A 19764-nucleotide genomic window follows, 5' to 3' on the forward strand; every position below is an offset into this window, starting at 1 on the left:
GAGACAAAAAAGTATTGGTAGAGTCCAAAGTTTTCAATATCTATTATTTTTGGCTTTCAAGATAATTATGATGGTAAAAAGAAACTTAACATTTCCACCAAAAAGATGTGGAAATGTTAAGTTTCTTTTTACCCTCATAATGATGGAATGCCACAAAGTTAAACCTGAAACTGTTATGTTTTTCACGATAATCCTCAGCGCAGTTGTTCATATACAAGTATGACATTCCTCTACGCATATATTTATCAAAAATGATATATAATAACTCTTTCAGTGAATGAAAATAATTTCCTTCCGTGAATTTTCCTGAAAATTGTGGTCGATCGCAAATAGCTTTTTCGCGCCTGAAAAAAGTAGCTTCAATCCATTTTACCAAAATCCTTCGGCCCGTTTTTAAGACAATATTTCCAAGGATTATTCGCTTTATCGTAGCGGATAATTTATTTACAGTGACTTAACTTCTGATTTCATTTTTATGCGACGCAAAAAGGGTTGTAATATTCCTGTGGATTGAGCGCTGGCCTACTTACTGCTAGACCCAGGTCCGATTCTCGGTGACGCCTCTCAGCTTCGCCTATACTGTTTCATTTTTCGGGTGCCAGAGAGTTTTGAGAAACCATATGGAAAACATGGAAACGAGTTGGCCCCCCTCCCCTTATGTTTCACCAACCCTCATAAAACCAACCCTCGGGTTGAAAAATGTGGTGGTGTGGTAAAACGCAAACAGAATTCTATCCGTTCATATCAAACGTAATTTAAATTGGAACTTTTTCACTTAATATTTTAACTTTTGTCTAAATTTCATCGTGACGCAACTTCTTTTCAGTGTTTTATAATAATAAAAAACGCCAGCAAAACTTGCGAGGTTTAGCCTGTAGAAAACGTGATAAAATGAATGCATTGCCAAGTAAAATGTCATTGACGTAAGTTTCAAATTTCGCAAAAAGGCTGTATGAATTTTGAGGTCCACCAAAGAATTATAAAGAAAAGAAGCGTAGCTTCATGAATGTTTCATTCCCGAAAACCATAATATAAAGTTTGTTTAAATCCATGCAAATGCTTTTTGATAACAATTTAAATGAATTGATAAAATTACTGCTCTTCTTACTCTCAAATTTCATCTTCCAAAGGAGTTTTCCTATGCATGTGTTAGCTCTATGGGAATTCATTCCAAAAATACAAAATATACAGTTTTCTACAAATCTATATGGCCATTTAGTGAAAACTTACATCCTAGCGCACATGAGTCATAAAATTGTTCATATTTAAGTACAGGATTGTTTTCTTTGGCATAAATATAGACTATCAAAAATCTTAAAGCATGGAATATTTTAAGAAAAAATAAAATGATTCAAACTGACATGGGGAAACCATATTATATATTAAAGGATGTGGAAAATCCAAAATAAGGGATATTCAAATTTGTACTTTCCTGGAATTTTAATGACGTCAGCAAAAATTTGAAATATTTCAATTTAAAAGTTCCCAAAACTTCTCAAAAACAATATTTTTTCGTGAAAATGAATTATTACAACTCTTTGTGGATGTATTTTTAGCGCATTTCATTAATGACGTGTTCGAGGTTCGATGCCTGTCCATGATGGATCAAACATTTCTTTCATCTTATAAAAATTAGAGTATTTCGCTTGAAGGCCGGTTTGAGAGGAGGGGAGTGAGGGGGTTTGAGACATGTGACTTACACCAAGTAAGGTTAATGAGACTAGTTGCTTTCGCTGTATCAATTACTGCTACCCGTAAAGTTCCAGAAATCAGTAAATCGCATAACTTCTACAGGCTTATATTAAGCTGTGTTGCCCAAAACTGGGTTTAAATGGGATCGAACAAGAAGCTCTCGGGTCATCAGCCAAACTCTAGTCGCACTAAGCTACCGCGTCACCTAGTTTTAAATATATTACTGTGGCCCCTAAATTGAATCGCTATGCTGAACATAGCACGCCGTTTACTGCCACAAGTTTTAGCATAAATAAAGACATTCCGAGAAGTTAAACTGGGACACTATTGAGAATTTATCACCGTAGTCCGAAGTTATATACGCTGCGAAACGGGCAAGAGGAGCACGGGGCGTTCGAGGCGTTTGCTTCCGAGGACCTGGAAGCATGCTGCTCACGCGCGCTGCTCACGCACTACGCGAGAAAGGGCCCATTGAGGGGATTGGAGGGGGATAAACACGTACACCACACGGGAATTGCTGCAACTCCCGAGATTTAGCGCCGCCGGGGCCCGCTATTGAGATATTCCCGAAGCGGTACGATCCTCTCTCTCTCTTTTCGCTCCGTTTATTTCCTCCTCCCACGGTGTGCGCTTCGGAATGTCTATTGATTCGGGAGGAAACGCGCGAATGGGAATGGGAATAAAGGGAACGAAAGGGGAGAAGAAGAGCGGAGGGGTGAGGTGAGGGGAGAAGAGAGAAGGCCTTCCTCCGCAGGACGAAGGAATCAGGCGAGTTTAAACCGATATTTATTTTAATAACCTACGGTGAACGCAGGGATTGCGGCGTTCCGTTGTTCAGAGAGCGGCTTGAGACTCTTTAGGGCGTTCGGCTGGCTGGCTGGCTGGAAGGTTGAGGGGGCTCCTACCTTCGTGGTTCTGCTGAGTACACCCGAATGAACCAAAGCCGCGTGATTTTTCTGCAGGACGCAAACACTCTGCCAGACCCAGAGTGGAGGAGTTAGATGGGCCTGGCACCTTAAACTGAAAATCCCTCGCGATGCAAAATGAAATGTTGGGGACTAAGGATATTAATCGCCTATAAGGGAAAACTGTAGCGAGATGATGATATCCATTTGCACCCACAACATCAAAACCAGGGAAAGTGAATAAGAGAAGTGCGTCCATGTATTTTGCAATCTTGGTTCATTTGATGATTCTGCAGGTTATAGGAAAAGTGAGTGAAGAAGGGGGAAAAAAAATAAAATGAAATTTCACCGTGGAACATCCCGAGGAAGATAAGAAATGTATGTCATTTATGTTATCCATTTATATTTTGGTAATCATCATGGCAATTCTGTCATAGAATTATCATTCTTCGCCATTTAATTGAGATGACAGAATGGTACAGAGTATTCCTTGGAGTGAAATTGAAGGTAAACCCAAAGGACGAGAAAAGAGTTTTAGAGTGAAGTAAGATGGGAGTAAAAATAGTGAGGCATAACGGGATAAAGAATACTTCACTTCCTTCACTTCTCTATATCATTACATAATATAGAGAAGTGAAGGCCTGCTACATTTAGACGAATATGCAAGAATGCGGGGATGCAGCTGAAAATCTTCGGACAAAGACAATTAAATAGCATAGGAATGTATCTTGGGTGGTAATATTGATTAACTCATGAAAATCTTGCTCCTTAATTCAAAAGGACATGGAGATAATTGATGGCAGAAATACATTACATTCCAGCAATTGTTCAACAATCCCACTGAACTACCTGTCGTGCATTTGATTAGTACAAATCGTAACAAGAAAGGTTTTTACATTATCGATTAATTAAATTATGAAAATTGCATCTAACAACCAGAACAACGTAATACAAAATTTAGCGAGTCACAGCTGGGTCTTTTCATACATGATACTGTAACAAAAGAGAATTAAAACTTACAAGAGGATTCAATCCTTTCATACGACCTTTTGCCCTTAGAGAACAACAATATGCCAATTTAAAACACCTGAAAGAAGCGCGTGGAATAAATTTAAAGATAAAAATCTCGATTCATTTCCAATTTAAAACCACACGAATAGAATGGTAAGTTTATGTTCGAAACTCAAGAGGGTAAAATATATTTTTGGACTCCCTATAAAGCGATGTAGACTTTCATTACGCCTCGTTTACCTAAACAAAGTTTTGAATAGATACAAATTTGAAAAAGAAATCATAATTCAACTTTCCGCCAAAGACATCATCATTTATGAAGAAACAAATAATCATAGATGTCGCAAAATACTTTCAACCGATTGAAGGATTAGGTGTATTTATTCAAGTGACCATATATATTATTTATGAAAGAGGTAATTTTATGTTATTATTCATGAATACCCGGTTAATTTTTAAATCGAAGTTAAGAATTTAGTCAATGGGATAATATAGTTATGGCACTACTTGTGTGATTACGCGTCACAAAATTGGGCATGAATAACGAAAATTTAGGATGGTTAAGGAACGGGAGACTTTTCACAATCTAATGAGGGTCACGACCGGCTGAATCCGAATGAGACTGCTAAGAATATAGGACGGCGCTGCAGAAGGTTCCGTGTGGAATCCGACGCGGCACTGAAGCGAAGGCATTGAGGGTAAAGTCCAATCTTAAACGCTGGCTATTTCATTTCTTCCAGTCTTGAATTTCCTAATCTGGATGAGTTATTTCAAAAGTTTTACGATGAGACAATTTAAAGGTGTCCCATTATTTAAAGTGATTAGGAGAATATTCACGGGAATCAAGCCGCATTGGATAAGTGCTCTTCGCTTAATCCTGGTTCTTTGCGAGAGTCAAATTAAAGTCTTGAACTCTCACCTAAATTACAATCAAGAACATTCTTTCCTTCTGGCCTATAAATTCTCTCCCCCAACTGTTACGCAGTTGACTATCAGTAAAATGACACAGTGAGGAACACTTAATATTAAATTAGAAGGACTTCTAGCATAAAATATTCAGCTATTTTATTAAATGAACGGTGTCGAGAACGTGTCCTTGATTGGAACGAGAGCAGTGATTTATCTGCAAGGCCATAAAGATGAGCTATTCTGAAAATCAATGGAAAATGCCTTTGGTTTCAAATTAAGTATTCTCTAGTCTTATTGCTCATCCGAAAACATGATCAACCATTGCAAAATTTATCTGCTTGGACGTAAGTATTTGTTGTTTAATTCGGAAGAAACTTCTGATAAAGAACTAGTCCGAGGAGTCATTGTAAAATTTTGGTTCCATAAATGTGAAAACATGAAGGAACGGTAATTTTTCCGGAGGAAATTAAATGAAAAAAAAATTTTAATAACCGTACCATCAGATATATATGTGGATCGATCAATTGATGCGACTCAAGAATGTATATTTCTTACGATTCCTGAACTTTGAAATCAGGTCAATTACGTAATTTAAATGATGATTATCGTCGACATGCACGGTAAGAATAAGACACCAGCGAGAAGATAAGTTTGTAATTAAAACGTTCTCCGGGGAAATGCTCACAGCTGCGTGCGATCTTTCACAAAGCGGCGCCAATACTCGGGATCCCAATTTGTACGCGCGTTGTCTAATTGCCAGCTTCCCTCGGTCACGCTATCCTTTCAAACGCCAATTAATTTCGGTCCTCGCCCAGATGACGTCGAGCTCCGGACAATTAATTAACAGAGGCCTCTGGCCTCTGTTAACCTCTGCCTCAGAGGCCTCAAAAACCTCTGGCCCTCAGACGACATTCCCACGCCCTTCGATTCATTCGAATTTTTTCCGTGATTCAAAGAGGAACTATTGATGCTTTAGAATACCGACAAGGCTTTAGAGCAGCCCCCCGGGGTAGGTGTCGAATTTGCTGAGGAAGAAGACCCAATGTATTAACCAACGTCCAACTAATTCATTAAGGGGAACGTGAATCTACTATGTGTAGGGATGAAATATTTTACAATTCCAGTTTTTTATAGCATAAATGGACCAAAACATTAATTATAAACAAAGAAACATGCTGTCCAGAACTAAATAGTTTTCCGACTTATTCAAATCCGACTCTACACTGCCTTTGTTTTCCGTGAAATATAGTCCCAGCTACATGACCAACATTCAAAAAGTTTTTCTGTAACCTTCCGCTCAACATCCACATCTTAATGCAAATCCCATAAGTGCCTCTGGTGTAGGGCAATCGATCCATGCAATGATGGACAGTGATTAGAAAGGGAACTTTTTTTTGGGGTGTGAACTTAAAATTTATTCATTTAGCATTTCACTTCCAAAAGAGAAAAACCTACCTCTAACTCTCTTACTAAATTATTTTTTTTCACATATTTTATTTCGGTGTTTTGATGGAATAGTTTCCGAGAATCGGAAAAAAACTGGATCTCTAATAATTGATTGAATAAAACCACGGTCTCTCGCTTTTTATTGATTTTCACTGGAAAACGAATTTTTATCTATGAAAATGTTCAACGCGGATGTAAAGTTTTGTAGCCTAAATATATGACACTAACTCTGTCGTTTCACGTCATCATGCATGCTAGCGCTTATCGTAAAAAAACCCCGACCACATCCACGTTTATTGAGTTGCGGAGGAGCATCATTAATGTCCGAAATGTCTAGCGTTATTTGAATGAAGAAAGGGAATCACTGATTATTTAAAACATACCATAATTGAATTATTGGAAAGGAAAATAAAATAATTTTCTTTGTATGACATGACCAAGTTTCAAGGGTCTGCCCGATAGGTGTGATGGCCTAAAAATCGAGAAAGATTTCATAATGTCATTTTGACATTTTTCACCTGGTCAGGAAGCCTTTCCATTATTTCCAGGAATTGATGATCGCTTTTTTAGAAAATGCTTTTGGCACTCACCTCTGGGTCCCATTGGTCCAGGAGGTCCGAGTGGTCCTGTAGTTCCTGGACGACCTGTAGGAAAAACAAATAGCCATTAATTTTATTTGAATTAAATTAATTCTTAAAATTGAAAACATATAAACTGGGATAAATAACAGATTACGATCAAAATTCATTCAAAGACGCTCTTTCCGAATATATTGCAGGTACACACTAATGGGAGAGAAAACAGCAATATGGCTAGAGAAGTAAAATTTGTATGATAGATATTATTGATTAAATGAACTCACTATTCTAGAATCATCGCATGCACAAAGCGTACTCTAAGAAAAAAGTAATCACAGGGGCTTTTGACTCTATCTAAAATTGCTCAGCTGTCGTTTTACAAAGTTTGTTCATGGTGAACGTTTCTGATCCTCGATTCCGTAACTCTTTGATCCGTCCGTTTCGAGTGAAAAACTCGGTTATGTTGTCAAATATAATATCTTTTAACCTTTAACCCCGAGGAACAAATTGGTGACCTCAGCACATTCATGACTGACTCTATTATACGCGAATGCATTTGATCAAAAGATCGGTTGAATTTAGATGCTGTGCGGACGTGGCGTCAGACTCCCTGCTGATATCTTGAATGACATGAGATTAAAAAACAATTCACGATTTAAACCGTGTAAATGAGGTTTGCATTCCTTCGATCATCGCAAAATTAAACTAATCACATAGGAATGGTAGCAAAGTTTGGAAATTGAATTGATAATCGTTTTTTAATAATATTAACATGACACAAATGATTAAAGAACTTTAATATCAAACTAATGAAAATATGACTGCGTTATTAAATGGAAAAGACTTGCATGATATTCTTTTTAGCAAGTTCAATTAACTCCATTGCAAAAAAATACGATTATTTTTCATAAATGATAATTTCATAGTGACGCTGATTGCAAGAAAATTGTAAAGAAAGAGGATAAATGGAATGGAGGCAAGCGATGAAGGATTATGGGGCATTATGTAATTTAGGAGGAAAGGAAAATTAGTTTTCACAGAGTAACAGAGATATTTACTGTAATTTCTACATAGGGTAAAATAAATTTCAAAAAGTTAATTTGAGATCACAAATTAAAGTGGTATCTTATGAATTCTTTATTAATAGAATTGATAAACCGTTCACGAGACAACAAAAATCTATGATAGACACAATCATTATATTTTTTTAAATTTACATTTTTTTGAGCTACTACGTTTCAATCGTCTAACACGTGTATCTCTTCATATAAAATGAACGGTAATATTGCGAAAATTGCAGAAAAAATAATCATCATCAGTAGTTATGTACTAAGATTAAGATCACTACAGGCCTCTATTCTTCAATATTCAGTTCCAGTTCTCTCACCCATGATGACTTTTCTGTTTCAAATCCTTTTAAATTTGTTTGTACTCTGGTTTCTTGGTCTTCCTCGTGGGATAATCCCTTGAAATTTTCCTTCTATTATGTTTCTGTCTAATAATTTGTACATCATGGTGTATCCAATACATCTAGCCCCTATTTGCCGCAGGGTTCTCCATATATTCCTCTTTTCTTGCTCTTTTCTATGTACTTCATCGTTCATCACTGAGTCTATTCTTTCCATCTTCAATATTTTCCCTCAGCGTCACTTTTTAAATGCTTTTATTCTTCGCCATTCTTTTTATTTATGCTTCGCCAAACGAGGTTTTGGCGAACTGCTTCCTTGTTTGCAACCCTAGGTTTTCTAAAAATATTACTTGCCTCTTCATGAACGTCTTCTTAGCTTGAGCTTTTCTTATTTTGAGGTCGGTTGAACTTCTTCCATGCCAAGTTATACTTCTAGGTAGATGAAAAATGCCACTTTCTCTTTTTTCACCCCTCGAATTTTGATACCTGTCTTCATCTTCTCTCTTCTATACACAAGGATTTGGTAAAGATTAATTACCATTAGTGCCTTATGGTAAAAATTCCACCTTTCACCATTGTTACATGGAAGTTTTTTGTTTTATCAGCCACTTTTAGAGTAGCTTAGTTCAAGAAAAATCAAAATAATAATTATTTCAAGCTGAATATTTTTGACACCCTCGAGAGTCAAAAATAAATAGCTAACTTTATTTCATTTTCATTTGTTGAAATACATCTTAAGTTAAGATCAATAAAAATACCGGTATTTAAGGAGTTTTTAAACTCACTGAACCCACTACTTTGTTCAAGATGATCCGATATGAATAACTGAAAAATATATTTAAAAACTATCCTTCACCACTCATTTGTTGTGTGGCGACAGCATAATTAACATTTAAGATACAGGTATGTGTATAAATTCTTATAACAAGACAAGAATAATTTCAAGAGGCCAAATTCATGCTATTCATTAAACGGAAGTTCATCTTGCACAATATGATGAGAAGTATTCTTCTTTTACCTATCCTGGCGACTTGTCCAACAAAATCTTTTTCAATCGCAAAAAAATTTAGATAATATTACTACCGTAAACATTAAAAAATAAAGTTTTCTATTCCGGCAGGCACTCATTATGTTAAAATATCCAGGTGAGTGGGTGTTCGAAATATTAGTATTATCATAAAATTATTGTACAATCAAATTTGTGCAAAAAATGTCGGTATTTCGGATCTTGCAATAACTTAATGGTAAATGGTTTTGATTCAAATACCATTTGGAAGGAAAAAAATTGATAAACCAATGAATTCCTCTAAAATGTGCATTTTATCTAGTTGTGAAAATTGCAAATTTATTCAGACAATGGGATACAAAAATGCTCGTGCCATACAAGAAATCCGTGCCTACTGGTCAGAATAAAGATATCCAATTGAAAGGGTATACTGTGTTACAATCATTCCTCACTATTTCATTTTTTGCGATCTGAAATATATTTATAAGTGGTAATTTTGATAGGTGAGAAGAAATATTTTGAGGCATTATAGTAATTTCTGAAGCAAACCTATTTTTACGAAACTTTTCCTAATACTTTTTATAAAAAAATTGTCTAACACATACAGGAAGACCCCAAAATCGTCATAGTAGAAATGGTGAAAAATCAAGGATATAAAATTTAATCCATTATATCAACATATTTTGTGGCCACATGAAATTTTTTAAAAATAAATAAAGTAAAAATGCATTCAAATTTTATAACTAAGTGATATCAAGATTTGATTTTGCTCCGAGACTTACCTAATTATTACCATTATTTTTATTTTTTGCCTACATAATGTTTTATATCGTGCAACGGGAGCTAACCAATTCACATTTTCCTTTATTGCATTACTGATTTCCTCATAAATGTGATTGTTTTTAGTATGAGTGAGTTTTTTTTACGTTTATTGTTACTATTATGTAATTATATTTTTTTGTGTTATTTTATTTTAGTTTATTATCTTATTATTTATAATAGTAATATGTATCAAGGTTTTATTGGCATCTCTCATCATTATCGGGAATTTCGATTATGCATGCAAATGCTGACACTTACCAGAGACCCTTTAAACAAATAATAGGTGCGGTTGAGTCTTGGTGTTATTTATATGTTAAATGGTCCAAACAATATCGGGGGCCTAAAAGCTTGCCTGATGCTAAATATATCATTTATACAATAACCCCGTACAAACAAAATTACGACTTGAAATGAGACTTTCTTTCGCGGTCTGCTTTAAAGGAACTCAAATTTCTTTGAATTGGTCACGCTTGTGCTGCAAAAATACAGAACGGTTTCCATGCAACGTACTGTTTACTGTGTTTCCCTCTTCGCCGGTCCGTCATTTCTTTCCTTGGGCACCCATGAATTGCCCGGGTCCCTCCATCCCCTTCTATTGAATGTGAATCTTAATTCAAGGGTAGCTCGCCTCTCTCAAATCTTACTCCCATTCTGATCCCATCGCTGCGATCCAAATTTCGAAACCGGCGGACGAGAGAGAGAGAGAAAGGTCGGTTCGCACCCGAGCCGAATCACGGGAAGGGTGGCGCCATCTCCCACTTGCTCCCATTCTGGCTCTATTTAAATGCCCTCACGGATCGTTTAAAAGGACCCTCTCTCAAGCCCTCAATGGAATGCTAGCGTCCGATAAACGTTATTTTTTTAAGTTCACGAGATTAATGCTGTGATAAACAGGTACTCAATCAACTCGCGCATTCCCTCTTCCACCGCAGCCCTCTAACTTTGAAATGTGTGGCCCGTCCACCCGTGGCAATCCTTGAAGTCAATCCGTGGCACATGGGGCATCTGTCTCTCCCGTATTCTGATGGCACATACAACGGCTTCCGACAGTTGATCTCGATGGAGATACGGGAATATATCAGGGAAAACACGAATAGATTGTGTCGTCATCTTTTGAGGACATTAATGCCAATGCTTTGATTTTATTGCCGGTAAGAGATTTGCTCCCTCTCATCTTTCAAAATTACCAGGCATAACCATATTGCAGAATGCGAGTAAGGAAATGGCGAGGAATGATTGAATCATTGTAACACAGTGTCCCATTTGTGACCAGTAGGCACGGATCTCTTGAATGACACGAGCATTTTTTATATCCAATGTCTGATTAAATTTGCAATTTTGACATCTGGACCTGATAAAATGATAAAATTTTTGAGGAAGTTAAAGATAGATATTAATTTTTGTACTTTCAAATGACTCTAGAATCAAAACTAATTTGTATAAGGTTATCGCAAGATCGAAATACCGAAATGTTTTGCACAAATTTGATTTTATAACAATTTTATGATAATACTAATATTTGGAACACCTTTTCACTTGGATGTTTTAATACAATGAGTACCTGCCGGAATAGATAGCTATCCATAAAATATATTTCAATGACCGATAAAATGCCCAATCGTAATAAGAGCACAACATGCACAGTTCCCCTTTAATTTTTTATTATTTCCTCAACTGAGGTGTAGGAATGGGGGGATTCGCGTATCTCAAAAGATAGCTCAAGCAAGATAAAATGGAAGTGGAAAGAGGAAAAAAATACGCGACGCCAGCCCCAAAGGTGGCGGCGGTGATGGGTTCGCGCGGAGTTGGCGCGGCCGCAGTCATCACGTGGCACGTCATCCGTGAGCACGCACAGAATATAGGACTGACCATCGCACCCTCCCTGTCCCCATTCATCTCCCGTCCACTCGTCTTCTCTGCTAATTGCCTTTCCCCAACTCCAGCCCGTCTGCCGCCCCCTTGAGGCCCTCTCGTCCCGACGCGCGTGGGGAAACCGCCGCGCCGAACACGTCGAGTTCGAAAGTCTCCTCGATCCGCGGCTTTCCACTTCGGCCCTTTTGGACGGCCGTCGTTGCTTCCTTCCCCCCTCCCTTACTCCTCTCTAATCTCCCTTCGGACGCCGTCGTCGCTGTGCGCAACTCAACGCCCGCCGAGCTGAAGTGACCTTCCCTTCTCACCCTCTCCCTTGCTCTTCCAAAATCCCACCGCTAGCGAAAGCCGCGGTCATATTGTGTTCTCTAAGCATTCCCGTAGAGCGCAGCCTCCTGCCATCCCCATCGGCGGTCTGTTTGATACCAGAACGCGATACCCCGCCCCCTTATTTCCTGATCGTTCGTCCTTAAACACATTCTTACTCCGCGTCTATTGTATTCACGTCCACGTTAACCCCTAAGAGCCATTGTGTAGTACGACATCATCCTTTACGTCATTGAATCTGGCGTATACCAAGTATTTTTGATGAGAATTTCAGTTCATGATGAGGATTTTTATCAATTGTTTATGCGGTATTCGACACCAAGGAGGGGAAAGAAGCATTATTGGCAGTGAGCAGACGTTTAGAGAGAGGGGAATAATTTTACATGGATTTTAGGGAATTGGAAACAGGTCCTTTAGCCCATGAGCAGCCTCTAAAGAGTCTCCTTCGTAAACATTTCCCAGGTGATTTTTGGCTTAGAAACCTCTTCAAGAACCCTTAACCCTGGGTTGATATTTGTGAAATTTTTACGCTGATAATCCCACCGAGTCTCTCCGAGTTGGGAGACGATTATTCATATGGGCTCTTGAACGCCACACGTAGATGAACTCAGTCGACTGACTTCGTACAAAAGAAAATATTGGAGAACAGAAATGAGAAGTGTACTTCATCAAAATCCTCCAAAGACCGTGAGTGATGGGCTTAAATAGTTAAGAAGAGGGGATGAATGGAGAAAATAGGAAAATGGAGAATTGTAAAAAAATTATGGTCGATTATAAATGTCGATGGATGAAGAATACTCACTTCACTGTAGTATTAGTCAATATTTAGCTTAGATAAACCTCGGTGTCCAGCTACAGGTTACCGTAAATGACGTCTCTAGAGTTGACATGCAAACTCGGTTTTAGGAAATTATTTCTGGTACATACTTTGTAAAATTTTGGCTTACCATTTAGTAGCTTTCTTAATACTTCCATCGAATCCAGCTTATCGTTCTGCTCTGTTTGTTTAATGGCCTTCGTGGTCCATGTTTTATTCAGGTTTCCCTCATCGAGCCCCTCTTAGACCTTGGTCGGAATCAATAGCTTTGCCAGCAATATTTTTTATTCAAAACAATCAAATGACACAACATAGCATGAACGCTAAGGAGAATGCCTACCTTCTAATTATTTCCGATAAATGGGTTGTTAATATTGCTCTTTTGATAATAGTAGTTGAAATTTCACGCTGGAATTAGATGTTATGGTATTATTATGATGTGTTTATGTATTATGTATGTATTTAGTGTTAGTGTGCATTTATATTATGTGTTTATGTGTTCATATATGCATAACTAACATGGATATCAGTGCATTAAAACTGTTTTGTTTCCTAATATTTAGGGTGCTATAAAGGTGGTGTGGCCAATGAAACCATGCCATAAGTCGTAAGGATTTATTCCACTTTGGAACTAATAAAATAACACAAGAGGTCCGAAAATACATTTTTTCAACGAATATTACTCAACACTATCACTTATTTAAGCTTTTAAACTGTAATCTGGAATCTATAAGATCTAGAACAGAATCGGAGAACGATTGGAGGATATTGATATCATCTGGTTAAACTATTAAGTTTCATAATAGCAATTTCCTTCCGAAATTGAAAATTCCATTCGATTGCAAGTAATGGGTTCATTTAAAAAAATATGAATATCCAATTCATGTAATCGTTACATATCAACAAAAAATGCGCTTCAAAATCTAGAAGTTAATTTGAACTTTGAGTCTGCCGTATAATAATGACATGTAGCAAATTTATTTGTGAAAAACAGAAAATAATTGAACTCCCCAGAAAAAATTCAGCTTATATCTCTGGGCTCTAAAATATATGCGGTGCAGTAATTTCTCATATAATTATGAATTCGCGTCAAAACCAAGAGGCATTCAGGGGAATCATTTATTTATCTTATATTTTTATTCTTCGCAATAATACAATCCCCATTAAATACACAATAAGTTGATAAGATTATAAATTATCGGTTTTATTTTCTATAGGTTCCCTGGTCCATTTAAAATTAAATAACTGCAGTTATTTATATTAAAATCAGAGATCCAAAAATTCAAAAAAGACTACAGACCGAGTAAACAAACATTTTTTATCTGAAAACGTTAAGTTATTAGTATCAGTGAATAAGCATAAGTTATTTGTATTTACCGAGTTAATCCATGGTGTTATAGGTCACTTAACGAGCACCATACTAGTATTTGTAATTAAAACGTAGTTGGACATAAGATAGGAACTCAAAGAGAAACTCTACAAACATGTACTCATTAGATAATAATAAAGAGGTGCTACTAAATATCAGGCGAAGAACACTAATGAAAAAGTATTGCGCTTCCTCCTTATTTAGAGCGAATAAAAGCTATTAAAATTGAACCCAATTTGAATTATATGTAAATACTATAACGTATACGTTGAATACTGTATAAATAATCTAATTTTAATTAAAGTGAAACTTAGTAACGAAAATTTTGAGAACAATCAATATTTCCGCACACACTTGGGGAAACAGTATAATCTTATAAATAATACGGGAATGAGTTTGATTATAATGATATTCCCGCTTAGTGTATTCACTAAATAGATTGACAGCAGCTGGCCCCAGGGTTTGTTTTTAATATTTTATAGCAGGAATAACTTATTTTCTATCTAAACTATTCACGCAACTATTCTATTAATTATTTGATGGCATTATTTGTTGCTTTGCCAAAACAGTAATTAAACTTCAATTTGCTTTAACAGAACTTATTATGAAACCTGAGAGATTGTTATATATTTCATTAATTCCAGAAATTCCACCAACATTTTGATAGCTTCTTGATGAATCTCGGCTCTTAAAATCCTTTTCCTCCTCGGAATACCAATGGACCAGTGTTCCCAATCCCTAGGGCAAAATCACGGTGATACAACTCTGGACCACACGCCATGCAAAATGTCAAGCCTTGATCCCGATGACGGCGTGAGAGTGTGTTCTCGCATTTGGGTCGTCACCCAGGGTCGTCACCGGGGCCGTCACTTGAGCGAATAGGATTGCCGACGACTGAGGACGACCGCGTCTGCCCCTATTTCTTCCGCCTGCATACCGCAGGCGGACGGACCCCCGCAATCCCTTGCATCCCGCCTCGCTCTCTCCGTGAGGAGAGATGGATGGGGGCTCAGCAGGAATGCCAGCACTAACAATCACGCCCGGATATCAAAGCCAACGCTCACTGAGAGCGACGGCAGCACTGAACTTGGAGACTCGTCTCGTCATTCGTAAGACCACCCCGTTTAATGATCGGAAAACAGTGGAATCACAAGTTAGAAATTTTGATCTTCAGGATATTTCCGAGAATGGAAAAGACGTTGCTATGTGATTTCACCTCGATTTATTGATTAGCCAACTGGTCTTGATGCATTATTTTTGTAAAGTTCTTCATTTCCTCGTCTATAATAACAATACAAGGCTAGTGGAACACAAAAAGAAATTAAATAATATTTAATAATAAGGAATAAGTAATTTGTAGCAGTGATATTTAAAAAAGAACAGTAGTTCTCTTCCAAACGCATATTGTGTTGCAGATACCAAATTTTACGTACAGGCTTTATTAAATTCACATGAAATACTTGCTATAACTCACGGCCTTTATTAGGGAAAGATATTCCTACGTCTGAGGAATATGCGGACAAGCTAGAAGAAGATTAAGATTTATTGCAAATGTACTCAGCAAATTTGACGAGAACGTTAAAGGGTTATATTACCATTCACAAGCTAGAATTTACTCAAAATATGGTGCCAGTATATGAGCTCCTCATGAATTCGGCTCGAATGCCGAATTAGGTCTTGTGCAGAGAAGAGGTTCTAGGTTTGTTAATGATGTTACGATGAACTTGGTAACGCAAATGAATTATTGAAGAACTAGGTTAGGATTCAATTAAGGACAGAAATCCAACTAATTTGGTCCTGTAACATTAATTATAAGTAGGTTTTTGTGTTAATATGGTTTTATTGTGTCACCAACGTTCTATGGGGAGAAATTATGATGAGTTTTGAAATATAAATTTTAGAACCGAAATGGTTAAAATGTCAATTTTACACATACAAATAAGGATGAGGATGGTTACCTAAGAATCAATTTTTAAAGATAAGCAGCATAACTTTTAATCATCATTCTATTTAGGACTCTTTTACTTTTATCACCAATAATTTCGTATTCATAGTGTAGTATTTAATTCCAGATATAATGGTATATTTAAGATGTTCTAACACATTATTTCCAACGTTTAAATCATATAACTTTTTCGTCTGTCTTTAAAATTTAATCAACAGATTATTCGATGGGATCATCACCTACTAGATAGCTTAGTGGTGGCTTACACGTTACCATGCTCATAGAAATCCACAAAGTATTGAAGCCTGAAATTCACTCAGTATGTAGTTCGTTGAAATGTATCCCTTCCTGCACCATCAGTCATTGGGACACTACTTTAGCGATTTTGACATTGTGTTATGACACAAATCCCCATACACTTAGTAATTAAACGAGGGGTCAAACCGATGCCATGAACTTGATTACCAAAGTTAAAATTTTCACAGGATTTTCAAAATTTTTAAAAATTACTTTTCAAATACGAGGGTCATCCGGAAAGTAGTACCCGTTCGTGCCGCATGAAGTGCTGACGACGCGAGTAGCCGCTGGACGAGGTCAGATAGCTTCAGTGGCTTGTCTGCCTTCTCTGAGCCAAGTTGCGTGACGCTAGCATTGCCTGTGTTGTTTCTGTGATTGTTTACAATGTTTAAAAAAATTGAGAACGCCGCCAGTTGTGAAGTGAGGGCAGTGATTAAATTCCTCAATGCAAGAAACGTTCGCCCATGTGATATTCATCGCCAATTAAAGGAGGTGTATGGAGACAATGTAATGGACGAGTCGTCTGTTCGGCGGTGGTGTCGCAACTTCAACATGGGGAGGGGGAACACACACGACGATGAGCGTTCGGGGAGACCGTCTGTCATTACAGACCAACTGGTGAGCTCAGTTGACGAATTCGTGAGGAACGATCGGCGCGTCACAATTGATGACATCTGTGAGCATTTTCCCAATGTTTCTCGAACAATTGTTCATGAAATTGTTAAACACCATCTGCATTATGCAAAAATTTGTGCAAGATGGGTCCCTCGCGTATCTCAATGAGCTGGCGGCGAAGGACTATGCAGCAGGAATACAGAAACTTGTCACACGTTATGACAAATGCCTTAATTTGCTTGGAGATTATGTTGAGAAGTAGTTTAAAGTATCCTCTTTCAAATAAAATTTTTTATGTTTGTTAATATTTACTTTTGTGTCTTTATTTCACGAACGGGTACTACTTTCCGGATGACCCTCGTATGTTGAAAACTTCCTTTCCGATGATACATCACTTACTTCACGCAACTATTATTTGCAACGACTAACAAGATGCCTCTCTCTAAATATTTAAAAGAGGCTAACGAGCATGGAAGGCAAGATAATATTTGATATTTTAGTATCCTACAAGCTACCTCCAGGAAGATGCTTCTGTTGCAATAATGACGCAATTTTTGTCTCAAGCTAATACTAATTGCTTATTAGGTCATGGTCAGAAGAGAAATTTAATTTGGGGAAATGGTAATTTGGATGGCTTTAATACTTAAATGAAAATAGTCCTAGAGTAATAACAGTATGTAATTCTTCCCGGTCAAATATTAATTAAGCCGAAAACATGGGCTAAAGACCAAGACAATTAAATAATCACCAAATAGGCACTATTGAAAATTGGCTCTCTAACATAACATCCATTCTTTATATAAAATTGGTTATCTCTTTGGAGAGAAGAACAAATAGCTAATATCCAAAAGTGTCTTTATAATCCCTTTGAATAGTAAAAGAGTTAAACGGTCGAACGTTTTAGAAAGCATCAGAAAATAATGTCATATAATGTCATAGTTGAGAATAGAACGCATAACGATAAACCGCCACCACCGCAATATTGCATGGTATGTTCTCATTCTCATGGGGTCTTTCAGTTGAGTTACTGATCGTCCCTAGCAACTACTACGTACTCCGTACCGTGTTGACTGACTTACACTTTTATTCTCGATATTATTTACTCCCTTCCTTCTTCATACCTTCTATCTACCTTCATGCTGTCCAAAAAGCTTATTCTTTTACTTCTCCCCGCTTACCCAACGCGTCGCCATCCTATCGCAGCCTTCAAATTCTTACAGACTCTCAATATCTACTTCACTTACATACTCAACTTTCTTCAGAATTTATCTAGAAACTTCCTCTCCTATAGTGTTTAAAACTTCATCGCTTGTTTTCCGCTTCGGCAAACTTATTTTTCCAAATTTTGCCCAACCCTTATTTCAAAAGTATCTAATTTAAGTTTACCCTCTTGACAATATTCACTTTTTCAAATCTAAACCACTCGCCAGTATCCGAAGGGAAATTTAGAGCAAACAACAAAAAATTTCGAATAAAAATCCGAACAAAACGCACGCTGAGGTTGAAGTTCCCAGTGATGACGAACCCACGAACCGTCAGATACCATGGTAAGCAAAGCAGGTCGGCGACATAGTGCTGCACTATATCTCTCTCTGTATTAGGTTCATGAATAATAATGTCATTCATTGAACATCAAATTCGATAATAAGGTTGATTAGGTAGTCTTCTCAATTACCAAGCATACGATTCCGGTTCAGGTCCCGAATTTGGCGGATTATTTAATGGTATTCCGCATCACCTCTTTAGCGATACAAGGCAATATAGTATATTCAAGTGCAGTAAATACATATTCCTTCAATAAGGTAGGATGTTAAACTGTGAGCTTAAGGATAACTAGCCCATATTGTTCCGGCTATCCCGTACAACAGTCTATAATAGCACTGAATTTTACGTAATATTTATAATCCAACCCTGAAATCCAACGTGACTATAATTACGTATCAAAATATATCTAAATAAATCTTTCGGTCACCTTCCAAGATAAAAAAATGAGAAATATATCCTCTCCGATTTAATGACTTGAGATTATTAATATGACTATTATCATAAATGAGATGGTTCAATCAAAATTAGCTGAAATTTCATGCACACAAAATGATGAATACCAATGAATCATGCCAGAATTCAGTTCAATTAATATCCACGCGTCATCTTTGGTTGTATAAATCTACTCAGAATATTATTTAAAAGTAAATTAAAATGTTTTATCTCAAAAATGCACTATGCCTTGTCACTGATTGAACATGAGTAAAATTTTAGAAAAAAGAGTTCATGGCATTCAATATTTTGGGATAATTATTTTCATTTGTGACCAGATAATTTCTTAAACAGAACGTTTTATGGTTGATTTTGAGCATATATACATACATGACCAAATAATAGAAGACTTTTACTGTATAAAATTTACGATTGACAATATTTCGATCGACCATTAAGGTGATGTAGCATATCAAAACTGGTCCATTATAAATGCTTAATTAGTGTAAAATTTCTATTATTTCGTCATTCACTAAAACTTTTTCTTAAAGTTGTTTAAGACATTTCTTAACTTTTCAGAGTTGCTCGCAAAATAATATGTTTTTACGCAAAATTTTGGCGATTTTTATCTCTTTTGATTATTGTTAACCGTGTTTAGGGTTAATGAATGGCATCTAGTATGATAGCGCGCAACCAGGAAAAGTTTGAGGGAAAAAGGGTGCTTTACTGCAAAGAGTCGAGGAAAAAATATAATTCCGATAATAATGAGGC

The 19764-nt window shown here is 36.8% G+C and overlaps 1 protein-coding gene across 1 annotated transcript in view; it reads right to left on the reverse strand.

The window, feature by feature from the left end:
- LOC139693796 (uncharacterized) overlaps window positions 1-19764 on the reverse strand; it is a 985124-nt gene that overhangs the window by 308881 nt on the left and 656479 nt on the right. Inside the window, exon 4 of the mRNA XM_071592080.1 lies at window positions 6554-6607. Coding sequence (XP_071448181.1) covers window positions 6554-6607 — 54 coding nt within the window. The remainder of the gene's footprint in view (window positions 1-6553; window positions 6608-19764) is intronic.

The sequence above is a fragment of the Hetaerina americana genome, unplaced genomic scaffold (genome assembly GCF_022747635.1).
Source record: "Hetaerina americana unplaced genomic scaffold, ioHetAmer1.1.p SCAF_1, whole genome shotgun sequence".
Taxonomy (NCBI): domain Eukaryota; kingdom Metazoa; phylum Arthropoda; class Insecta; order Odonata; family Calopterygidae; genus Hetaerina; species Hetaerina americana.